General features: G+C 43.8%; 1 protein-coding gene across 1 annotated transcript; it reads right to left on the minus strand.

Moving 5' to 3' along the window:
- Positions 1-10,091: 10,091 nt before the first annotated feature.
- On the minus strand, positions 10,092-11,033 carry LOC147712964 (olfactory receptor 2D3-like). Its single transcript, XM_086919748.1, has one exon. The coding sequence runs from the start codon at positions 11,031-11,033 to the stop codon at positions 10,092-10,094; it is 942 nt and encodes a 313-aa protein (XP_086775874.1).
- Between the last annotated feature and the right edge of the window lie 10,757 nt (positions 11,034-21,790).

The following is a 21,790-nucleotide window of genomic DNA, read 5'->3' on the forward strand; positions in this document are numbered from 1 at the left end:
AGTTGTACAAAACCTGTGGAGCTACCAAAGATAGATCAAACTGCTTCCGGCTAGTTAATCAACTTCGATGATTTCTCTTCATATTCAAGTGAACCTGATCAAACACCATCAATTTCTAAGAAAGAGAAACTTCTACAATGCTATCTTTTGCTATAGTGGTAGTATACCTGTCCATTTGGATTGGCACAGTGACTGTCTTTTTTCTACTTCTGAACAACAATTATCTCCCAGGAAGCTCTGCAGTGCAATCTGTGAACTTGGTCCTGAAACCACATACGTCATCTCATTGTGAACAAAGAGACTCGTCCATGGTGAACATTACAGCAATTCCCATACCTGAAGGAATAGTTTGGAATAACGTTTCATATGATGTATTTGGTCCTACTAAACATTTGAAAATCCCACATTTGTTCATAATTTCCTTAAATGATTTCATTACCCACGGTACACTCTCTGATGATTGGGATATTGAGACTGAGAACACTATGCTCATAGATTTAGAAACGTCTGGTGCATTTTCCTACGGGGAATGGTATGAAGATACAACTGATTACAATACGATTTTTTGTTACCATCATTATGGTCATCATTTTTTGCATAGAGTAAGTGTACCACACACTACTAAAATTTACCATCAATGTGAACATTGCCTGACACCACCAAAGGGTAAGTCTGCCATATTTGCACAGAAATTTGCAAACTTCTCATGGTTCTATACTTCAGACCTAAAATCATTTTATTACAAACTTGCAGATACTAATACAATGATATATTCAGCACCTTTTATCTTTCAACTGTCTCTATAGGGTTTCGACTACTGGAGAAACACCATAGATACCAAATCCGTCTGGGACAAGAGAGTGACTGGTTCAGGGAACTGAGTATTTAGAGCCTGCCTCATACCTTCACAGATGATTTTCCTGAACAAAACAGTGCAACAGACTACCCGTTATGGGTTTGCAAAAATTGAAAAACTGAAAACACTGACATCCCTTCACCCACACCTATTAGGGTATTTCAAAGAACATACTAACAAGTAAAGGGACACATGATACATACAATTAATCCTCTCCCGATTGGAAGGGTTTTTTGGTTTGTCCTGTAGACACAAATATGTGTACTTCAAGATTTAAGGGTACCACCGAAGGGTTTAGTATCCGCAGGGCCGACCCATGGTATGTACACACAGACAACCCATGGGTAGTGACTTCCTATAAGTGTCTGAAAGTTGTGCCTAGATTGGCTGAAGAAAGACATGCAACACTATCAGAGCGGAAACAACAATTGCCCCTTCTGTCAGACAAAATGGACCTTAGGGATTTCCTATTTGGTCCTAAGAAACCACATTGGAATCGCTTCTTATACACCATCTATAATGAGGTTTCGAAAGTCTCCAAAGAGGAAGCTGCAGAGAGACAACGTTAAATCTATAGAATTGACCTAGAAAAGGCCTTAGCTGTGGTAGGCAATGGAATGACCACACTCTTGTCTCGTATTTATTTACTATGCAACATTGTGTACTCGGCTATCGACATTTTGGAACAATATCTGTCTATTCTACAACATGGACAGTTCAAGTTACACGCAATTATGCTTTTAAGCTGGATGCCCAAATCATTGCTTTCTGGCCACGTTCCATGGTGATTCATTAAAGATACAAATTCGTGTTCTGCTTATAATCTGACCAACAGACAATTGACCGTGGTCGTAGCGATGCAAAGTACACCATGCTGCTCATTACAAAAAACTAGAGAAGTTATCTTTTACTGTAATAGAGCCACCGTCTACAGAATGGTTAATCCATGGCTATATCACACTGCCAATCACAACAATCTAATTACAGTACTGCCCGAAATATTACCCTGTGGGCAGGTATGAAGCATAGGGTGAAGGGTACGTACGGGAAACCTGGGAGTTGCCATACACATTTAAGTCAATGGATGTCAACATCACTCGAGACATGGAGTGAACACTACTGGAGCAACGTTGTTGTGAGCGATTGGTGTTCTTCCTGGTATCCCTCTGCTTCAAGAGCTGATTGAGCATTGGTTTTTTTCTTTCAGACCGGCCTGGCTTGACTGCATTCTGCCAGTATTCTGTTACCTCTTTTGTGGATTCGGACGCATGTTGGACCTCCGTCTGACACTTCCATCTGTTGCGCTGCTGGAAATAGACATGCTCCTGGCGCCTTTACGGGCCCATGTGCACAGATTCCACAAGAGTATTCACATGTTGATGATGGCGTTCCTAGAGCCTCCTCAGGATGCTTCAGCTCCTCTTGGAACAGAGATCGGCTCCATCATGGATGTGCAAACATCAGTCTCAGGCACACAGGCATCACATTCATCCCTGATGGCTGCCGTGGGTACTCGTTATGACCACCTCTGCTCGCGTGATATCATACTGGAGGCGCTAGATGGACTGCCTCCTGCGGATGACATGTTCAGTGATGTTGAGTCTTCATCAGCATAGGATTCTTAAACAATTTGGCCTCTCCTGTGCTGGGAACCGTTTGGACGATTTCTAAACATGAACCAAATTGAAGGTGGAACTGATTTTGTTTTTCTTCTCTGCTCTATCTGAACATAGTGCCTTTAAATGTGCTCAGCAAAACAATGACAATATATTCGAATATATAGAGGACCTTTTATGAACCTTTTTTAAGGAAGAATGCTTTCGATATAGACATTGCTTTTATGAACATTTTTAGGACTTTTTAGTCTGTGTCAGTATACATGATTTTATGCCTTTTTTAACATTTTGTGTCATTAACTAGCTGACCTTGTTGACCTTTTGATAAGGAGTGGGTATCATGTCTTTTAGGATAGTCCCATCACGTACATATCAAATTACATAATTTTTGTCCCACCCACACAACATAACAGGTTCTACACAGGTGACCTTTTACCCAGTCGCATTCTTCTGTCAACAAGCTCTTGGTAACCTATTTTTTTTTATAATCAACCTTTAAAACAAGGAAAACCAGCAGTAATCAAAGACAGCATATTACATAAATTGCAAAACATCATCATGTTAACCATATTGACAAAAAAAAAAAAGGGGGGGCACCACCTGAGATGCATGATGTCCGGGACGAGAATAAAATGAGAAACCCTCATACATAGCTCACATTCCCTAGAGTGGGATACTTTCATTCTAATAATCCCAATCATTTGCCCCAAACTTTTTGATATTTATCCGGGCACCCCCTGCCCTCGTACATAGGTTTTTCTTCTGCTGGGCACCAATCCACCCCCCTTTGCCATTTCATCATAGTAGGTTTATGTTTATGTTTATGGGATTTATAAAGCGCGTGACTACCCTTGGGCATCTTAGCGCTGTGATGCATAGAACGCAGGAGGGAGAGACTAGCCTTGTGGAAAGAGCCAGGTCTTGATTTTTTTCCTGAACTGGGTTTCATTTTGGATGGATCGGATGTCGGGGTCCAAGCTGTTCCAGAGTTTGGGTATTAGATAGGAAAAGGACCTACCCCCCCATCTGGCTCTTTTAGCAATGGTGTTCTTCATGAGGAATTTTGAACTGGATCTCAGTTGTCGTTGGGGAATGTAGTGGGTAACCAGTTTTTGAATGAGTGCAGGGCCCCTCCCGTGCATAGCGCATTGAGCCAGATTGAGTGCTTTGAATTTGAATCTTGCCTGAACAGGGAGCCAGTGAAATTCCTTAGTCTGGGTGTCATTGATTGGCGTCTGGGTGTGTTTAATAGTAACCGAGCTGCTGCGTTTTGGACGACTTGCAGACGGTTAACAACATATTTCGGGGATCCCAGAAAGAGGGAGGGGTGGGGCAGGTGTCATATGGATACTTCGTTACATATATTGCGTTAAGTTAGCATGAGTGCATTACATGTTTAAACAGCCTTTTTTCTTTCGGCTTCAGTTTTGCACACGACACATACTTGTTGTTGTCGCTTTCACCCTAGAAGCGGTGAGGTGGTTTATTTGAGAATAATATGTTATTTCTATGCTATCAGCTTTGCCTGGTACACTTGGTACAACTGTCTGCACACTGAGAGCTGCACACTCTAAAATTAACCTAACACAAGGTTGCTGAGAGGCCTGATCCTCGCACCACATTAGACATAACACAAATAATGTTGATGCCAACATTTTGGGCTCTACGCGGGTTTAAGATAGAGTTACACGGAATGAACGTAGACACTTGGTGCTGCGCATGAAGAGAGCTGGTAGCTGTTGATGTGATCTGCTCCTACTGACATTGAGAGGTATGGGGCCGCCCTGCTAAAGCCCGAATGAGACCTTCTTAGATATAAAATAATATGCTAGATAGGGTGCGCGAAATATAGGTGTTATAGATTTCTATAGATTTTGCATTATAACATGCTAGCACCTTTTGCTTACTATGGATTAGTGACTATGCTGCTGACTCTGATTTTTATAATCTGCATTTTGGTATTATACAAGATACTGCGTTTGAGAACTTTGCATTGAATAATAAATATTTCAAACTTGCACTTGTGTTCTTTGACTCTCAGTTTTGGTTTGAAATGATTATATAACGAAAGAGTGTTCATGTGTTCCACGATTCCTGAGGTATTCTAAAGTTCATGTTCTGGTTTGTCTAAGACATGGATCATTCCATAATGATCCATGAGACACTGTAGCTAGCTAGGTAAGGGGATTTCTGACACTGAGATGAGTTTTGGATCATCCTAACTCACTGAGGTTCTAGATCTCTATGCACAGTTCTGTGGGAGAACGGAAACCCTGCTACACAGGGTTTATCCATCTGGTGGCGATGTCTCTTTTGGCCACCATCATGTCTGTGTTGAAAAAATGTTTGTCGGTTCTGGACACTTCTAACCCATTTGTGATTCACAGGGGCACATTTAATGGATTATGTGGGAACTCCCAGCCTAGACCCTCCTTGAGTTCCTTCTCTATGGAGTCCCAGTATTGTGTAATGAAGAGGCAGAGCAATACCATGTGAATGAAATCTGCCTGACCTTGGTTGCGGTGTCGCATGATGCATGTGATCGCAGACCTGGTTATGAGGGCGTTTTGGTGTTAGGTATGCGGCGTGTAGGTAATACAGTTGCACCAGATGGAGTGTGGCTGAAGTGGTAACTGTTTTGGGTGCCATCAGTGCATCTATCCAGTCCTCTTCCTCGAGAAGCCAGATCCACCACGCCCATTGGTCCCTAAGTCGATCCAACATATTTGGAGTGTTATTTGTCAAGTATCAGTAGATACAGGAGATTCCTTCCTTCCCCTGATCCCGTGTCAAGATTTGTGCCTCAGGTGGGCTATATTGAGGAGATGAAGTGCCATTTGATATGTGGATTTGAGGGCGTGGTGTGGTTGCAGATATCTATGGAACTGAGAGGAATGTAATGAATATTGGGTTTGCAGGTCTAGAAAAGTGGGCATGTGGTCTCCTCCCCATACATCTCCGAGCTGTGAGATGCTGATAAGGTCCCAGGCTGTGAATCCCTTCAAGTTGCTGACCGCTCGGAGCCAGGAGCCTGCCAAAGTGGCGTGTATTGGGTCCATTTGTTTGACCACTGTGTATGAAGCAAGGAGGCATGCCTAGCAAGGAGAACCCCTTGCATCACCATAGGCAGAGAACTGGAGATGGGAGCCCCATACATCATCACCTGAATTCTGAGTGGGCCTAAGTTACTCAGTTCTACTCTGTATGCCGAGTCAGACCAGCCTCCATTGAACCAGTCATGTATCGTAAGCAAGCGTGTAGCCAAATAATACAGGTATAGATTAGTCATGCCCATTTCTCCGTCAAAGGACGGGATCCGGCATTGGGATGGGGCCATACGGGGTTTCCGGCCACCCCAAAGGAATTTAGTGGTCAAGCTGCCCAGTCCTATAAGCCAGGTCCATGAGAATTGAAATGGAGTGATTTGGATTATATATAGGAACGTAGGAAGTATTATCATTTTGAATGGGGAGACTCTTCCGAGAGGGGTTTAGCGATAGCGTGTGCCATCTGCGGAGGTCAGCTCCGGCTTTCCTCTGCAGTGGGGTCTCGTTAAGCAAGCACGCAAGGTCAGGCAGCAGGGTCACCCAAACTCCGAGATATTTAAAAGATTGCCTTCTAATAGGTATTGTGGATTGCCAATCAAAGCAGTCTCTTGAGACATGGAGAGGAACAAGGGCAGATTTGGTGGGGTCTAAATGTAGGCTGGAGTCTTGCCTGAAAGAGTGCAATGCCCAAAGACAGAGGAGTCCAGATTGGGCTGGCTCAGCTCGGAAGAGCAGTATGTCATCTGCATATAGAGCAATGTTTTCCTCATCAGAGCCTGGCCATTTCCATCACCTGATTCCATTATTGGTCCGCATAAGGAATGCCAGAAGCTCGATCACTAGGGCGAATAGGAATGGTGAGAGAGGACAGCTTTGCCTCGTCCCCCTCCTAATAGGAAACGGCTCTGACAGTGCTCCATTGACAAGCACACATGCCTGCAGTCTGGCGTATAGCACCCTGACCAAATTGCGTAAGTGTTGACCTAGACTCATTTTAACGAGTATATCCTCCAGGTATCATCAGTCTACGGAATCAAAAGCCTTCTCAAGATCAATGAGGAGAAGTGCTAAGTAAGGGGTCAGTAACTGACGATTCTCTAAGGCTAGATGGCGGCATCTAATGCAATGCCTAGTGCCCTGGGATGGCATAAATCCACATTGGTCAGGGTGGACCAGTGTAGTAAGATAGGGCCAAAATCGGGTAGCCAGGATTGACACAAATATTTTAACTTCCACGTTAATTAGGGAGATAAGACGATATTCCGAGCAGTTTACAGACCGGGTTGTGGTTTGGGGATCACTATGATGGTGGCAGCGTCTATTTCGGGAAAGAACGGGCCATTTTTTACAGCTTCTGCGTGCATATCTACGAGATGGGGAACACGTGTTCCTGTATAGGCCCCTAGTACTCCTGTGGAGCACATCAGGGCCTGGAGTTTTGCCTGCAGAGGTATGTAATATGGCGTTGTTAACTTCTTACTGCATGATGGGAAGGTCAAGGTCAGCCATTTAATTTTCACTAAGGCGAGGGAGGCAGATGTGTTCTTGATGGATAAGCTCTGGGAGGGAGCGACTAGGGTGGCTCTTGGAGTAAAGTCTGGAGTAGTAGGAAGCAAAACTCTGGGCCATCACCACTGGTGAGCAGTGAACAGACCATTGAAGTCTTTAATCTCTAGGAATATTCAATTAGACATGGGGTATGTAGCCAGTCAATGTAGAATCTACCCATTTTTGTCCCCCATCCATACACCCTAGCTCTAAAGGACCTCCACAATAGCTTAGCGGCCTCCATTGAGATCTACCTGATCTCATCTCTTACAAAGGCAAGACATCTGTCTTGCAGGTTGACTTTCTGCTCTGGTGTTCGGCTCTCAAGGTTGGTTGCGTGTGCCTCCAAGACAGTGAGTTCTGGGTTAGTCATTTGTGCTTAAGATGGACTTTGGCAAAGCCACGAATGGTGGCTCGGTATCCTATCTTAATATCTGTACCTGACATGCATAAACATGTTCTCGGGCACATCAGATTTATTCTGTATAAGGGTCACCTCTGTTTTTCATCCATGGCCCTCAGCCTGCTATGCAGCAGGGTCTTTGTTTATAAAAGGTTTAGCAAGGGATTAATGATTTTTTTCAAAACATATCGATTCTGGGAAAACACCTGGAGTGCCTAATTTAGTATGAATGCCTGTCACTCCCCCTTACAGACACAGAGGAGAATTCCTTCCAGGCTGGACAAGACTCTGCATGCTGATCCTTCGACAGGCAGAGATCTGACATACCTTGCAGGGTGCCTTCCTCGATGCAGAGACTGAGTCCTTCATTCAGAACCATCAGGTGAGGGGTTAGCACTTGACCTGCAAACGTGACTGCCGGACACACGTTGGTTCCCCCGCCACGCCATTGACTACTTTCGAAGATATTGAAGACTCTTCACGCATGGAAGATTGCTCTCCTGTGTCGCATGATTGATTCAGCTGACCCTAAATATATACATGCACCATAGCGATCAGTGTCACTATCGACATTCGCGACCATTGATTTGTTGTATGGTTTCTGGTTGCATTCTATCACTTATGCAAGAGTTTTGTTCTAGCGAACACTATTGTCCTGAAGATGGACTGAAGGACTGAAGCCACAAGACCGAAACGTCGACTCCACCTTCTATTCTGGAGAAACTGTGTCGATCTCTATCAACATATATTTTCATGAGAAGATTTGTCGTTATATATATCATTGTGGAATAGTTGTTGGTCATGAATCGTTAGGATAATTTGATTTCACTTCTTTTCATGATCATTTGCTGACTTAATGTAAATGTCTGTACTCCTTCTTAATCATTGCTCTAAAAAAAATATTTTGTACCTTTAAAGAATTAGGTTTTCCCTTGTTCTTTGTTCTTTGTGCTTATTCATTGCTTGAAGTTGTCTAATGACACAGTAGGGTTTGTTCCAGATGGACTAACCATTTAAATAACCCTATACCTATTCAAGTTCATTGCAAACAAATTCCCTTGTTGGCCCCTATTACTTACTAGTGATAAAACATACACCAGCATTTCACTGCTTTATGACATTTTGCAAGTTTCCTAGGCACATTTTACTGTACATGTTGCAATGTACTTAAATATCCTCATATAATACATTTTCTCATGTAACAAATACTAGAACTCACTCAACTATGAATGGATATGAGAGACTAGTGTTGTTGAGAATCATCAATTACAGACATCAAAGTTTCAACCGAATGCATTTATTTCCGGAGGACATTGGTCACTATTCAGGTCAAGGATGAGTTATAAGGTCACAAAAATCGCTGAATCAATTCCAACCCATATAAGTAAATTTACTCACACAAAAATCTTTGAATAAGTAAATAATTTCAGGGGTGAAAAATTCACAAATGATTTTTCACCCCAACATATATATGTTTGTTTTAGCAGGGTGAACATAAGCACCCTAATATCTTTCTGAATGTGGCCAGAGTATGGTGTGGAGCTCGATATGGTATTGATGAAGATGTCAGATATGAAGCAAAATGTTTTGCCTGCACTGTGGATTGTAACTGGTGGCTTGCAACAACAGAACAGTATCTGGTTTCCGAAGAGGGAAGAGAAATCCACGTATGAGACATAATATAGGGCTTGGGATAGATCAGGCAGAGTCGTTCATGCAACCGGGGTTCAGTTGTGGAGATCTGAGCCTCCCAAAGAGACTGTGTAAGGGGAGGAGAGGTAGCAAAACACATTCTGGCTTACTTTATTGGGATGACGATAATGAGGGTTGGAGTGTATGTATGACACAGGACTACTGGTGAAAATCTGCATGCTGCAGCCACATGCCTACCATACTTCCCAGCTGACCGAACAGCGCAACACGGAAGACTCAGCGCTGACAATATGCCTTGAGGTAAGACAACACTCTCTCCTGTTGAAGCACCATGGTTGTACCTTCCAAAGAAACAGATCAGTTGCTTTTGGAGCACATGTAATTTCTTTAAGAACGAGCGTGTTCTCGTTTGTGGGTCTGGCGATATTTACTAACAATCACTGAATGTATTAAGTAGCATAGCTATACCCTGCAAGGATGACCCTCTATATTGTCAGTCCATAGTTGTGATCTGGGGAGAGGAATGTAAGCCTTAAGCAAAGCTGTATAGCGATGAAGGAAAAACATTCCATATGTTAGGAATGACTTCAAATGTAATGTGAACATCAAAATTATGAATGACGCTTACTGCAACCAATCACTGAGGAGATTTGGCCTATTGACTGTCTATCTGCATGTTGTTATAAGATCTGAACAACAATGACAACTATACTGGCAGAAGTAAAGCATCTGTTGGAGTAAGCTGATGTCTTTTTTAGGAATTTTACAGTCAAACATTTTGTTGCTTTGTTATTTTTTGGGAAACACTGCTGGACCTTTCCTCTAGAAGTGTCTATGCTAAATTTCTAATAGGCATTTTTCAAATTAGTCAAATGTGACAAGCCATGGAAAACATTCGCTTTAAAAATCGTGGTTATCTGCAGCTTCAAAACATCTCAACATATTTTATGCACATTGACTACATGTTATTAAGGGGCTAAATCATTCATTTTTATTAGTCTCTTTAAACCATGTTTAACATCCTGGTTTCTTAGACTGTAGATCACTGGATTCAGCATGGGGGTCACCACACTGTACAGAAGAGAGAGCAGCTTGTCTCGCTCCTGCGAGTCGCCTTGCCTGATTCGCAGGTACATGCACATTGTGGAGCCATAGAACAGAGTGACAGAAAAGAGGTGAGAGCCACATGTAGAGAAGGCCTTATATCTCCCTTCTGCACTGCTCATCTTGAGGATGGTGCGAAGGATGTTTACATAGGAGAACAATATCAAGGTAAAGGGGAAAATGCCTCCAACCATAGCGGCAATGAACACGCTAACCCCATTCTTGAAAGTATCAACAGAAGCTTGACTAAGAACTGCTGGCATGTCACAGAAAAAGTGGTTGATGATGTTAGACCCACAATAAGGCAAACTGAAGATGAAGCTAGTCTGTCCAATAGAAACAAGCACTCCCCACATCCATGAAACAATCATCAGGATAGAACAGATTCTTGGGGTAATTATCACACTGTATCGCAGAGGGTTACAAATGGCGACGTGCCGGTCATATGCCATCACCCCAAGAAACAGGCACTCTGTGACCCCCATAAAAACAAACACAAACATCTGCACAGCACAGCCCCCAAATGAAATACTGGAGTTTTTGAGGTGGAAGTCAGTTAGAGACTTGGGTACCGTTGAGGAGATGAAAAAGACTTCCAAGAAAGATAGATTTCTTAGAAAAAGGTACATTGGTGAATGGAGGCTGTTGTCCACAGATACCAGTAATATGATGATCATATTACCTAGCACAGCTGCAAGGTAGGCAAAAATGAGGAATACAAACAATGTGATTCGTAGAAAAGAATTCAGCTCTGAAAATCCCATCAGGATGAATTCATTGACAAAGGATTGATTGCCACAGTCCATGGTCGTATTACTTCATCTGAACCTAGGAAAAAAATGCAAAATTAATGTACATTTCTCGAAATCGAACATTTTACTTTTAGCTTCAGTAAAATGCTCCTTTATTCTTGTAATTGAAATAATTTGGAAGCATTGCATGCTCAGCCACTGTGAAAGCCATGTGTCATACATAAGTCAGTGAGGGATGTCCTTGCTCGATTTATATATTTATAAGTGGAAAAAGCGGAACCCTGGAATCGAATTTGCTTTTATATAATGCTATAAATAACCCTTAACCGCTTCTCTGCGGGGCAGATTCCCCGGCTGTGCTGGGGGGCGGTGGCGCGCACAGCGCCCCGGTGCTCATGACGACCTCAGCTCGTCATGAGCCACGGTTCTCGTGTGCTCATTACGTGCTGAGCTCGTCACGGCAACACCCGTTTTCATAGAACGTTCAGCACAGCAGGGGAATTAGCCCAGCGTGCGAGCGTTCTAACGGCCGTGACGAGCTCAGCTTGTCATGAGCACACAGGAACCGTGGCTCGTCATGAGCATGGGAGGGTTTAAAATAATGTTCACCTTATTGGATATCAATTGTATTGACTGTATTTCAAGAACAGCTTACTTTGCACTTTATTACTTGTGATATAAAGTCGAGAGACCCTAAACCAAAACTACACTACTTTGCTGTGTCTACTCTCACTGCGTTGATATGACAAAACAGCAATTTGCTTAAGAAAGACAGCACATTGCAAAGGATAAGTTCACACATTTTGCATTCTGGCATTTCACGTAGTATGTAAGCAAGATCAGTATTGTTCTTGCCCCATAAGAGGCATGAAGCCGCAAAGTTAAGCCATAAACCCTCTTCACTGTTGGAGAACACACGTAAACTCAAATGTTATGTTATGTTATGTTAATATTTATTTAGTGAGCGCACGTACACCCTTAGGTTTCATGGTGCTAATGTCAATGATCCTGATACATTCCTTAAACGTATGCCTGTTTGAATAATCACGTTTTCAGGGATTTTCTGAAGATCAAAAGATTGTCACAGTTCCTGAGTGAAATAGGGATGGAGTTCCACAGAGTGGCCGCCAAGAGCGAAAAACAACATCCTCCATGCTTCTTCCTTTTAAAGCGAGGGGTGGTGAGCAAGTTAAGATGGACCGATCGCAGGTTGCGCTGTGGTTTATAGACGGTGAGCAACTGTATAATGAATTTAGGGCCCTTTCCCTGCAATGCTTTAAAAACTGGGCAACCAGTTTTGAAGGTGATCCTTTGGGCCAATGGTAACTAATGAAGTTTTTCCATACCAGGTCGGGCTGATTGCCATTTAGGAAGTTTCCATATCAGTCTGACCGCCTGGTTCTGCACCATCTGGAGTCGTTTTAGTAGTCCAGATGGGAACCCAAGATAAATAGCATTTGAGAAATCTAGGCGGGAGAGCTGAGGAAATATAAATTTTATGGTCAAGATGTGTTCCCTAGCGCGTACCCCACCGTCTCCATGTACCAGCTTAAAGTGCATGTAACTTCCCTCCTGTGCCAGCTATGAAGACGCAAATACATTTGCGTCCAACGTTAACATGTCCTCTTTCAGACCCACCCTGAATGGGTTAATTAGTCCGTTCCTAAGTATGCTATGCCAACGTCTTTTCGCAGTGTACCTTACATGTTTTTCTGCTCTGGCAAGTAGGCCCTGAATTTCTGCCATCGAGCGTTCTTTTCTGGCTTCTGACTCTGAAAGCCTCAGCCCAGGCTGCCTCTGTACCCGTGAACTCTGACTTACTTCCAGCGCGGCCCACCGCGCTCAGCTCAGCCTGCTGCCTGCCAAGACTGACTATAACCTTCGAGTTATCTGTTCCGCTCCTCGAAAACACATTCCTGCCTACTAGCTTCAGTAAACATCCCCATCGGCTACAGAGCCAAAGGGCCGACCTGTCTCAGTGCAAGTAATTCATAGCCTCTGTTACCATGCTCCCATGGAAGGCCCCATGCCCCCACGCTTCTCATGTAGACACTCAGGCGCATATACACGCACTCACAGTCAGTATAGAATAGCTTCTGCCCCAGAGACCTTTCCGTCCAGACAATATGGTTCCCAAACATCAGATATCAGATATGATAGAAGTACAAGTTGATCTGACATGCCAGACTTCTGTCTCTTTCCGTCAGTGTAAATGTCAAGTCCCCTGCACCCTCCAATTTCACGTCAATCACACGTCATGCAGCTGCGCGCGCATCCAAGTTTCCGATTTCTGCTGACATTACAACATTTCTGTTAGTGCCACCCCTTTTGTGACACCTACCTGTGACGTTTCTAGCACACACCTCCAGTTCACGCCTAGTCCACGCCTTCTGATTACGTACTAGTAACACGTGGATACTGTTATCTTGTCTTCTCTCAGCTGTTACGCCTACTGTATTGCTTTCTATGACATGAATTAAGTATATAAGCTATGTACTGTCAATAAAATGTAGCGCTCTATCCCTTCTTCCACCCCTGTGGTGGGAAGAACATGATATCTTGGTCTTGACCATTCCTTTTTGAGGAATAAAACCCCTAAGAACTCTAACACCACGGACTCTGGTTTTTTCTTTCCGATTTGAGTTATTATTGATTAAGTACTTACCTGCATAGAAATTAAGACGGTAAATTATATATTTACATCATTTTGGCGCCCGAACAGGGACCCCTCCCCCACCTCACGCGCCTGTTGGTGCGTTGCAAGCTCTGTCCCCTGCCATCAGTTAGACGGAAACTACGCGTACCGGCAGGATTTCCTGTATCTCCCTCTGGCCCACGGAGGTGACGAAGACTGCGATCAGTACCCAGACGAGGCGGTGAGGAGTGCGGAGTATCCCGACCAGAGCCTAGCCGAAAGAAGCAAGGTCCGAGGTGTCAAGAGGCCCACCAGTTTTCCGAAGTTTTCCGAAGTTTTCCGAAGTATCGAGTCAAGTCCAGTCGAGTTTTCCGAGGCCTTCTGTTTCCGTGCTTCCCGGTGAGTACCATTGCTGGGACGTATCTAGACGGGTTTGGGTACACAAGTCCGGTCTGCACTGTTTTTAGACAGTGTATCTGTACTGTTTAGCAGTATATCTAGTGTTCTGAAGTTCTGCACTGTTTACCAGTGTATCTGTGCTGTTTAGCAGTACATCCAGTATAGGGGGTAGTCATATATGTCTGAAATGTTTTTTCATGTGATTAATGTCGTGGTATGAGTGTGACTGTTTTTGTGCATTATTGTGTTCTTGTATAACCAGCTATATTCAGTATTAAGTAGTAAGGATTGAGCACTCAGTATTAAGTTAGCAAAATGCCGTTTTTCGATAAATTAAAGCAGATAGGAACTAGGAAAGGGATACTAGAGGAAGCAATTCCTATCCCCCCTAGGGACACTCCAGGAAACTTCATGTACCACAAGCATGGCATAGATGCCATATTATATCTAGAGTTATGGGCCGACTATACTAAGCATCTAGACGAAAGACACAGATGGCCTGTTACCGGAACATGAGATGCCGAGTGCATCATGAAGGTAGAGGAAGCACTATGGAAAAAGAAAGCCAGACAGTCTCAGAAAGACGCCATAGAGTTTTGGTGTAAAGAATCACATAAGCATACTGAAAAAGCACTACGTAGAGAAGACAGACTTAAAGAATCAGACAAGGCCCAAGAAAACGAGTTAGTTACCGAGGGGATTCGAGTAAAATCAGAGCAAGTAGACCGCGCACGAAATAACCTCGTAAACGGTATGTATCTCGCGGCCGAGGGTTCGCCTGAGGCCATTTCTGAAATACCGAAAAATCTGCCGACACCATTAGTTCCAACTAAAGTGATGCATAAGACTACTAAAGACATATTCCTGAATTCCTATCTAGAGGATGTAGCACCCGCTTACACCAATCTGCCTGTCCGCTCCCTGCCTAACGACAGGGACGGGGGTGGTAACCCGCCCCAAGATCATATTCCGCCAGTACCACAACAGAATGCTCCTGTTCCTCCACCTCCACCACTTCCCGCACCTAAAATTGATCTACCGAAACCACTTCTACCTGATCCTACTAAAAGACAAATTCAAGTTCAGATACAGAGACTCCGCCGAGCGATAATGCCCAAGCTTCCGCCTCAGGGGGTGCGGCCGGGGGTTTTCAAACACCGCCGTTAATACGCAGGTTACAGCTCGGGGATTTGCGGGCTCCTTTTACGTTCAAGTCACCCCGCCTTGACATATTCAAGGAAAACCTTTCAGTTTGCAGATATGATCCAGTACCCGGTAAAGACAATATAATGATGATGGCATCACTACGGTTAAGATCTGCTACTGATTTCCTGCTGTGTTATGCAGGAATGAAGGAGCGCCTAGATAGAATATATGAGTTTGTTCAGACGGGGAAAGACCCTGACAGTATTCAGGAGGCCATGGAGCGTCAGAAAGTTGACGTTCAAGCACAGATACTACGTTTTTTTATAAATTGCCTAATAAGAGAACGAGACAGGCCTGGGACAGATCAGAGTGAATTAGATGCACTAAACAAGTGGGGTCAAAATATATCTGAAGGAAAACATGATAAGGGGACTTGCATAGCCAGTATGTACAAGAAAATTAGAAAAACAGTGATAGAAATACACCAAAAAGAGAAAGAAAAGGCTTCCTCCGAGGAGGAAGAAGAACTTGAAGAACCAGAAAAGACTACAGATACTATAGCGTATGTAGGTAAGGGAACTTACCTTAGGAAAGGTGTCTGTCCGGAAAGCAAGAGAGTTTTCCTCTCTGCCTTAACAAACCCGAATTCTTCTGAACATCAGTTCCAGGAGACTGATAAAAGACTCCGAGACCGAGTGGGGTACCACATACTCAATTCTATGGATGAACAAGAACTAGCTCGGTCAGCCATATTATGGGCTGAAAATCCGGATATGTATAATGATGACACAGTAGCGCAGACATTTCTGAACCTCTCCCCAGACGAGCAGAAATTAGTAGGTGTATACATGATTCAGCACCTCCTCACGAAATACAGAAACCAACATTCTGATCCAGGTCCCTTACATGAAACATTAGAAGCACTACTCATGGATAGATGGAGAGGTCTCAGTACCAAGTTAATACAAATAATTCTAGAACAACGACATAGATATAACGCTTTCATAAGCTCTGAATATGTTCCCGCTCCGCCCCCAGAAAGGAAAATGTATCACATGCAACGCCTGAGTGGCATTGAAAGTCAGAACCCCTTACGAGAAGTGCACCCAGTTATGGGTGAGGATCATCTCTTGAAACGTGTATATGTACACACGCCACTGACTAAGTTAGAACTGTTAGAAATGAAGAAACTAGTCCCGAGCCATGATAAAGACCCTGCAGGTTTTCACAGAGAGCTTAAAGACATGTTACTGATGGGGGATTACACCTATGAAGATATCATGAAAATGTTAAAGGTACTGCTGCCCACGGGCATCTACGAGAAACTGAAGGAAAAGGAATGGGAGGTAGGAGAGAAAAAGATTGTATGGGCAGAAATAGAAGACGAAGAGAACAAACGTGTCCCAGGGGTAGGCCTTGGGGACAAAACTAAAGCATTACCAGGTTTAATATTTCAGGTTCTGCCAAGATTATTGACAACTAGAAAAGAAGACTGGGATGCAATCTCAGCATGTAAACAGAAACCCGACGAAGATACTAGTGACTTTTATTCAAGATTCGAGAAATGTTTTATTATTAATAGTGGTCTTAAACCAAGTAGCGAATCGTATCCGCATCTTTTTGTATCCAAGTTAGTTGAGAATTCCCTGTTAGCAGTCAAGAATCGTGTATACAAGGTTGAGAGTACATGGCAAGCAAATACGCCATCCCAGATGTTACAAATGTTACAATACCATCAGAATAGAATTAGAGAAGAACAGGATCAAGAACAGAAACGTATGAAAGACACGAAAATGAAAATGTTAGTAGCCCAGTCGGTCCATACCGACGGAAACAGAAAGGGTACGAACCAGACAGGTCACGTCGCAGGTCCCGTTAAAGGGACATGCAATTATTGCAAGCAGCCAGGTCACTACGTACATGAATGTCCAGTTCTGAAACATAACATAGCAACAGGTAAAACTAAAGAGAGACCGCATCCACCTAGACATGATCAGGTTCAGCAACAGACTTCACAGAATGTACAGCCCATGCAGAACACACAGCCTATGCATGCTACATCTCATACAGCACAGACAGTAGCGGTACCACAGCCCATTGCCTCGACTCAACAAGTTTCCCAACAGATGTACCAGTATGCCCAATCTGCTTACCCTGAGTATCAACGATACACATGAAACAGCCTAGAGAGGGAGTATGCCTTGCCTCTTATTGAAATTCCTGTAGATCAAGAAGGTCCTTATGTACACAGTCAAGTATTGGGAAAAGATAGAAAGTTTTTAATTGACACAGGGGCAAGCCGCACAACGATCAGTCATAATGAAGTCCCAGGGGCACCCCTCTCAGGCTCACAGAATGTTTCCCTTGGTTTTTCAGGACAGCCCATTGTAAATGAAGTATCAGAACCAGTACCCCTGGCTGTGGGTCCATTATCACGAGTTACAGACTTGTTACTTACGAAATCATGCCCAGAAAATCTGTTAGGAATTAAAACATTGAAGGCTCTAGGAGCTATAATCTGCTGTTCCCCGGAGGGAGTTAGACTCTTTCTACGGGATTTCAAGGGTCATTATGTTTTGCGAGAATTTGATGTCAGATTGAAAAATGTACCAGATCACCTGTGGGCAAAAGGCCCAATTGATGTAGGTTGTATTCATATCACACCATACCGTGTTACACTCAAGACAAGAGTTGTTCTACCACGAATCAGACAATACAAGTTACCACCCGATGCTGTAGTGGCTTTACTGGAAATCATTGAAGAGCTCATAGCCCAAGGAGTGGTCGTAGAGACCGACTCCAATATCTGTAATTCACCCATCATTCCAATTCTTAAACGTACTGACCCCAAATGCACCGGCAGTATATCGGCTGGTGATTGATCTTCGAGAGCTGAATAAATGTATTGTACCACAGTACCCTGTGGTCCCCGATATCTCTTCCCTATTGACTGCTATTGATTCAGAAGCAACGTTCTTTACTGTAATTGATCTCAAGAACGCTTTCTTCAGTGTACCTATTGATCCGGAGAGCCAATATCTCTTCGGATTCAGTTTAAATGTACGAAGCTTCAAATTTTCCCGCGCACCACAAGGATTCACAGAAAGCCCCAGCATCTATAGTCAAGCACTGAAAAGACAACTAGATTGTATTCAAATGCCAGCTAACACAGCTTTACTGCAATACGTCGATGATCTATTGATCACCGCACGAAGTGAGCCCGAATGTGAACAAGCATCACTGACAGTTTTACATTTTCTGGCAGACAAGGGACACAAGGTGTCTCCTTCGAAGCTTCAATTCTGTGTTCAGCAAGTTGTGTACTTGGGTCACTTGCTGTCCAAAGTGGGGAGACAGCTCACTCCCGATCGCATTCAGTTAATTGTAAATATGCCACGACCCCAGACACAAAAGGAAGTGCGGGCCTTCATAGGCCGCACCTCGTACTGCAGACAATGGATTCCTCAATATGCATTTCTAGCTAAACCACTCATCCAGTTAACGACGCAGGAGGCAGCGACTTCGACTGTCCTCCCTTGGACTCAGGAACATACACAAGCCTTTGAGGAATTAAAGAAAGCATTATGTCAAGCACCAGTTTTAGCGACACCATGCTACAGCAAACCGTTTACACTTTTTGTTACAGAACGTGATGGTACAGCATTGTCTGTCCTCACTCAAGACCAAGCAGGTTCACATAAGCCTTGCGCTTATTTTTCAAGTACATTGGATTCAGTAGCCCAGGCACTCCCTGCGTGCTTAAAGTCAGTAGCAGCAACAGCGTTAGCAATAAGACAGAGCGATTCAATTGTTTTAGGACATCAGTTGACAGTACAAGTTCCACACTCTGTGGAGGTTCTGTTAAACAGAACCCAGACTCAACACTTGACTATAGCACGATTGACAGGTTACGAATTGACGCTATTCCAGCCACACATAGAAATCAGACGCTGCAGCATTCTGAACCCCGCAACACTGTTACCTACAATTATGACAGATCCAGCCCCGCATGATTGCATAGAAATCATTAATGCAGTAACAAAGCCCCGACGAGACTTAACAGATGTTCCATTGACAAATCCAGACCTGACACTTTATGTGGATGGTTCATGTATGCGAACAAGTACAGGAGAATTAGTGGCCGCATATGCCGTGACCACTGAAAACGAAGTAAAAGAAACACATCGTATTGACACACTGTCTGCACAAGCAGCAGAGCTTATTGCTCTGACCCGAGCCTGTATTCTAGCCAAGAACAGAAATGTCAACATATACACTGATTCCCGTTATGCATTCGGAGTTGTACACGACTTCGGCATGTTATGGCAAGAACGAGGTTTTCTGACCTCTCATGGTGCCAAGATCCAACACGGTCCCCTCATTCAAGCACTATTAGAAGCAATACATCTGCCTTCAGGCATATCCGTCATGAAGTGTAAAGCACATACTAAAGTTACAGATTCTGTTTCCCAGGGTAACGACCTGACAGACCAGACAGCAAAACATACAGCATTGACTCACACTCAGACAACTGACATGACAAAGACAATAGGACCGACAAATTGTATGACAGTCAGGGATCCCACACTAGATGTTATCGATATTCAGACACATGCTACCCCAGAAGAAATAAAGAAATGGATTGAACTAGGAGGGATCCAGACAGATCAAGGTTGGATGATGAAGGGAAAACCTACATGGTTTCTCCCTGACTCTATGGTTCAAGTCATGATTAATACAGCACATAGTCCAGCACATCTAGGAGAAAAAGCGATGTTAGACAGTTTACAAAATCTTTGGAGCAATAAACACTTACGAGCAGCAGCAAAACAGAAAGTGCGTACTTGCATGATCTGTTGTCAGTTCAATCCAGGTAAAAGCGTCCCTGTAGAGCAAGGTGGATTTCATCCTCCCGATCACCCTTTTGAAGTCCTCCAGATGGATTATATCCAGATGGACCGTTGTCGAGGATTCAAGTATGTCCTCGTAATTGTTTGTGCTCTGTCCCGTTGGACCGAAGCATATCCAGTCCCAGATTATACTGCCCCGACCACTGCCAGGCAGTTGGTTCGTGAATTCTTCCCACGGTACGGCATGCCTCGTGTCGTGTATTCAGATAACGGTCAGCCATTCTCATCCGAATTAATGAAGCAGGTTTCCTTGCTGCTAGGATATCAATGGAAATTCCATTGTGTCCGACATCCTAAAGCCGCAGGCCTTGTAGAAAGGCATAATCAGACATTAAAGACCCGTCTTGCTAAAATATGTCAAGAGAAAGGGGTCGACTGGATAGTCGCCCTGCCAGTGGCACTGTTCTATATGAGAATGGTTGCCCATTCGAGATCAGGACTATCCCCGTACGAAGTGGTCTTTGGCAGACCACCGAATATGTGGGGGACGCCCATTCCGAAGAAAATTACTGATGTTGATTGCAATATGTTGACAGATTACCTTGCCTCCTTGATGTCTGCACTCCAATCATGTCGTTCACAGGTTGCCGCAGCCTTCCCTGACAACACTGATGTAAAGCCGCATGATGTCCGTCCAGGCGACCTGATTCTCATAAGAAATTTTGACAGGAAAAGTCCGCTGGAGCCCCGCTGGAAATCGCCGAAGACCGTTCTACTTACTACAAGGACAGCGGTGAAAGTAGAGGGCAGGAAGGGGTGGATCCACATGAGCCATGTTAAACTGTGCAATGAACTGAAATCCGACCCAGGCTCATCCACCCCTTCCAAAGACTGTATCGAGCCCAGTGACTTTAAAATTTCCGAACGAGAGAAAACTCCCCAAGAGGAGTACCGACGCAAGCTTCGATCTAGCAAGTCAGACAGTTTAATTGTTTAAGTCCTCCCCTAGGTGAATCGGTTAAATAGTTTCTGACATGTATCCCCTAGATCGAGATAGAGAGAGAGAGAGAGAAGTCAAGAAACGTACATACTGCAAATCACTGCGTAGTCACTGTATAGTGACATTGTTAATAATGTTTTTTCTAAGTCTTCTGATAATAGGTGCAAGTATACTTCTCCCTATCTATTGTCCTATTTTCAAGCGTGAACAATCTGCTTACAATGTCTCTGCTGAGCACACTTTTAGCGAGTTACCTCCACATGAACTCTCCTACAGACTTGCGCTGCGCAACAACACTTTCATTAGTATGCTACATCATTCCCATCAGACTAACAATGCTACAAACTGCTGGATATGTGGCCGACTCCCTCCCTACCAGAATTACAAGGGAGCTCTGCCCCTCTTTCCGTACCCGTTCACTCACAATGGCTCCTGTGGTGCATGGTTTAAAATAATTAATTCCTTAGATCCTGATATTGCTGTTTTCGATGGGGGCTGGGTTTGGGGAAACTTGAACTTGGTCCTGCTCGACGTCTGTTACCCTGATAAAGAGGGACTCCCCACTCGAATAGGAACTAATCTAGAAAATGAAGTGTATGGATTAGGTAATTACACAATTAACCTTGTGATTCTTACTGTTGAGTCCGAAGCTGCACCAGTTCTGCCCGTTCTGTCAGTACTACCCGTCACTGGTGAATTATGTGTCAGGAAGAAAGGTTCAGTACACTTAGGTCATAGTAAATGTACTACTGTGGTCGAATTCAGTGATCATGGTAAATCG

The sequence above is a fragment of the Lissotriton vulgaris genome, chromosome 5 (assembly GCF_964263255.1).
Source record: "Lissotriton vulgaris chromosome 5, aLisVul1.2, whole genome shotgun sequence".
NCBI classification, from domain to species: domain Eukaryota; kingdom Metazoa; phylum Chordata; class Amphibia; order Caudata; family Salamandridae; genus Lissotriton; species Lissotriton vulgaris.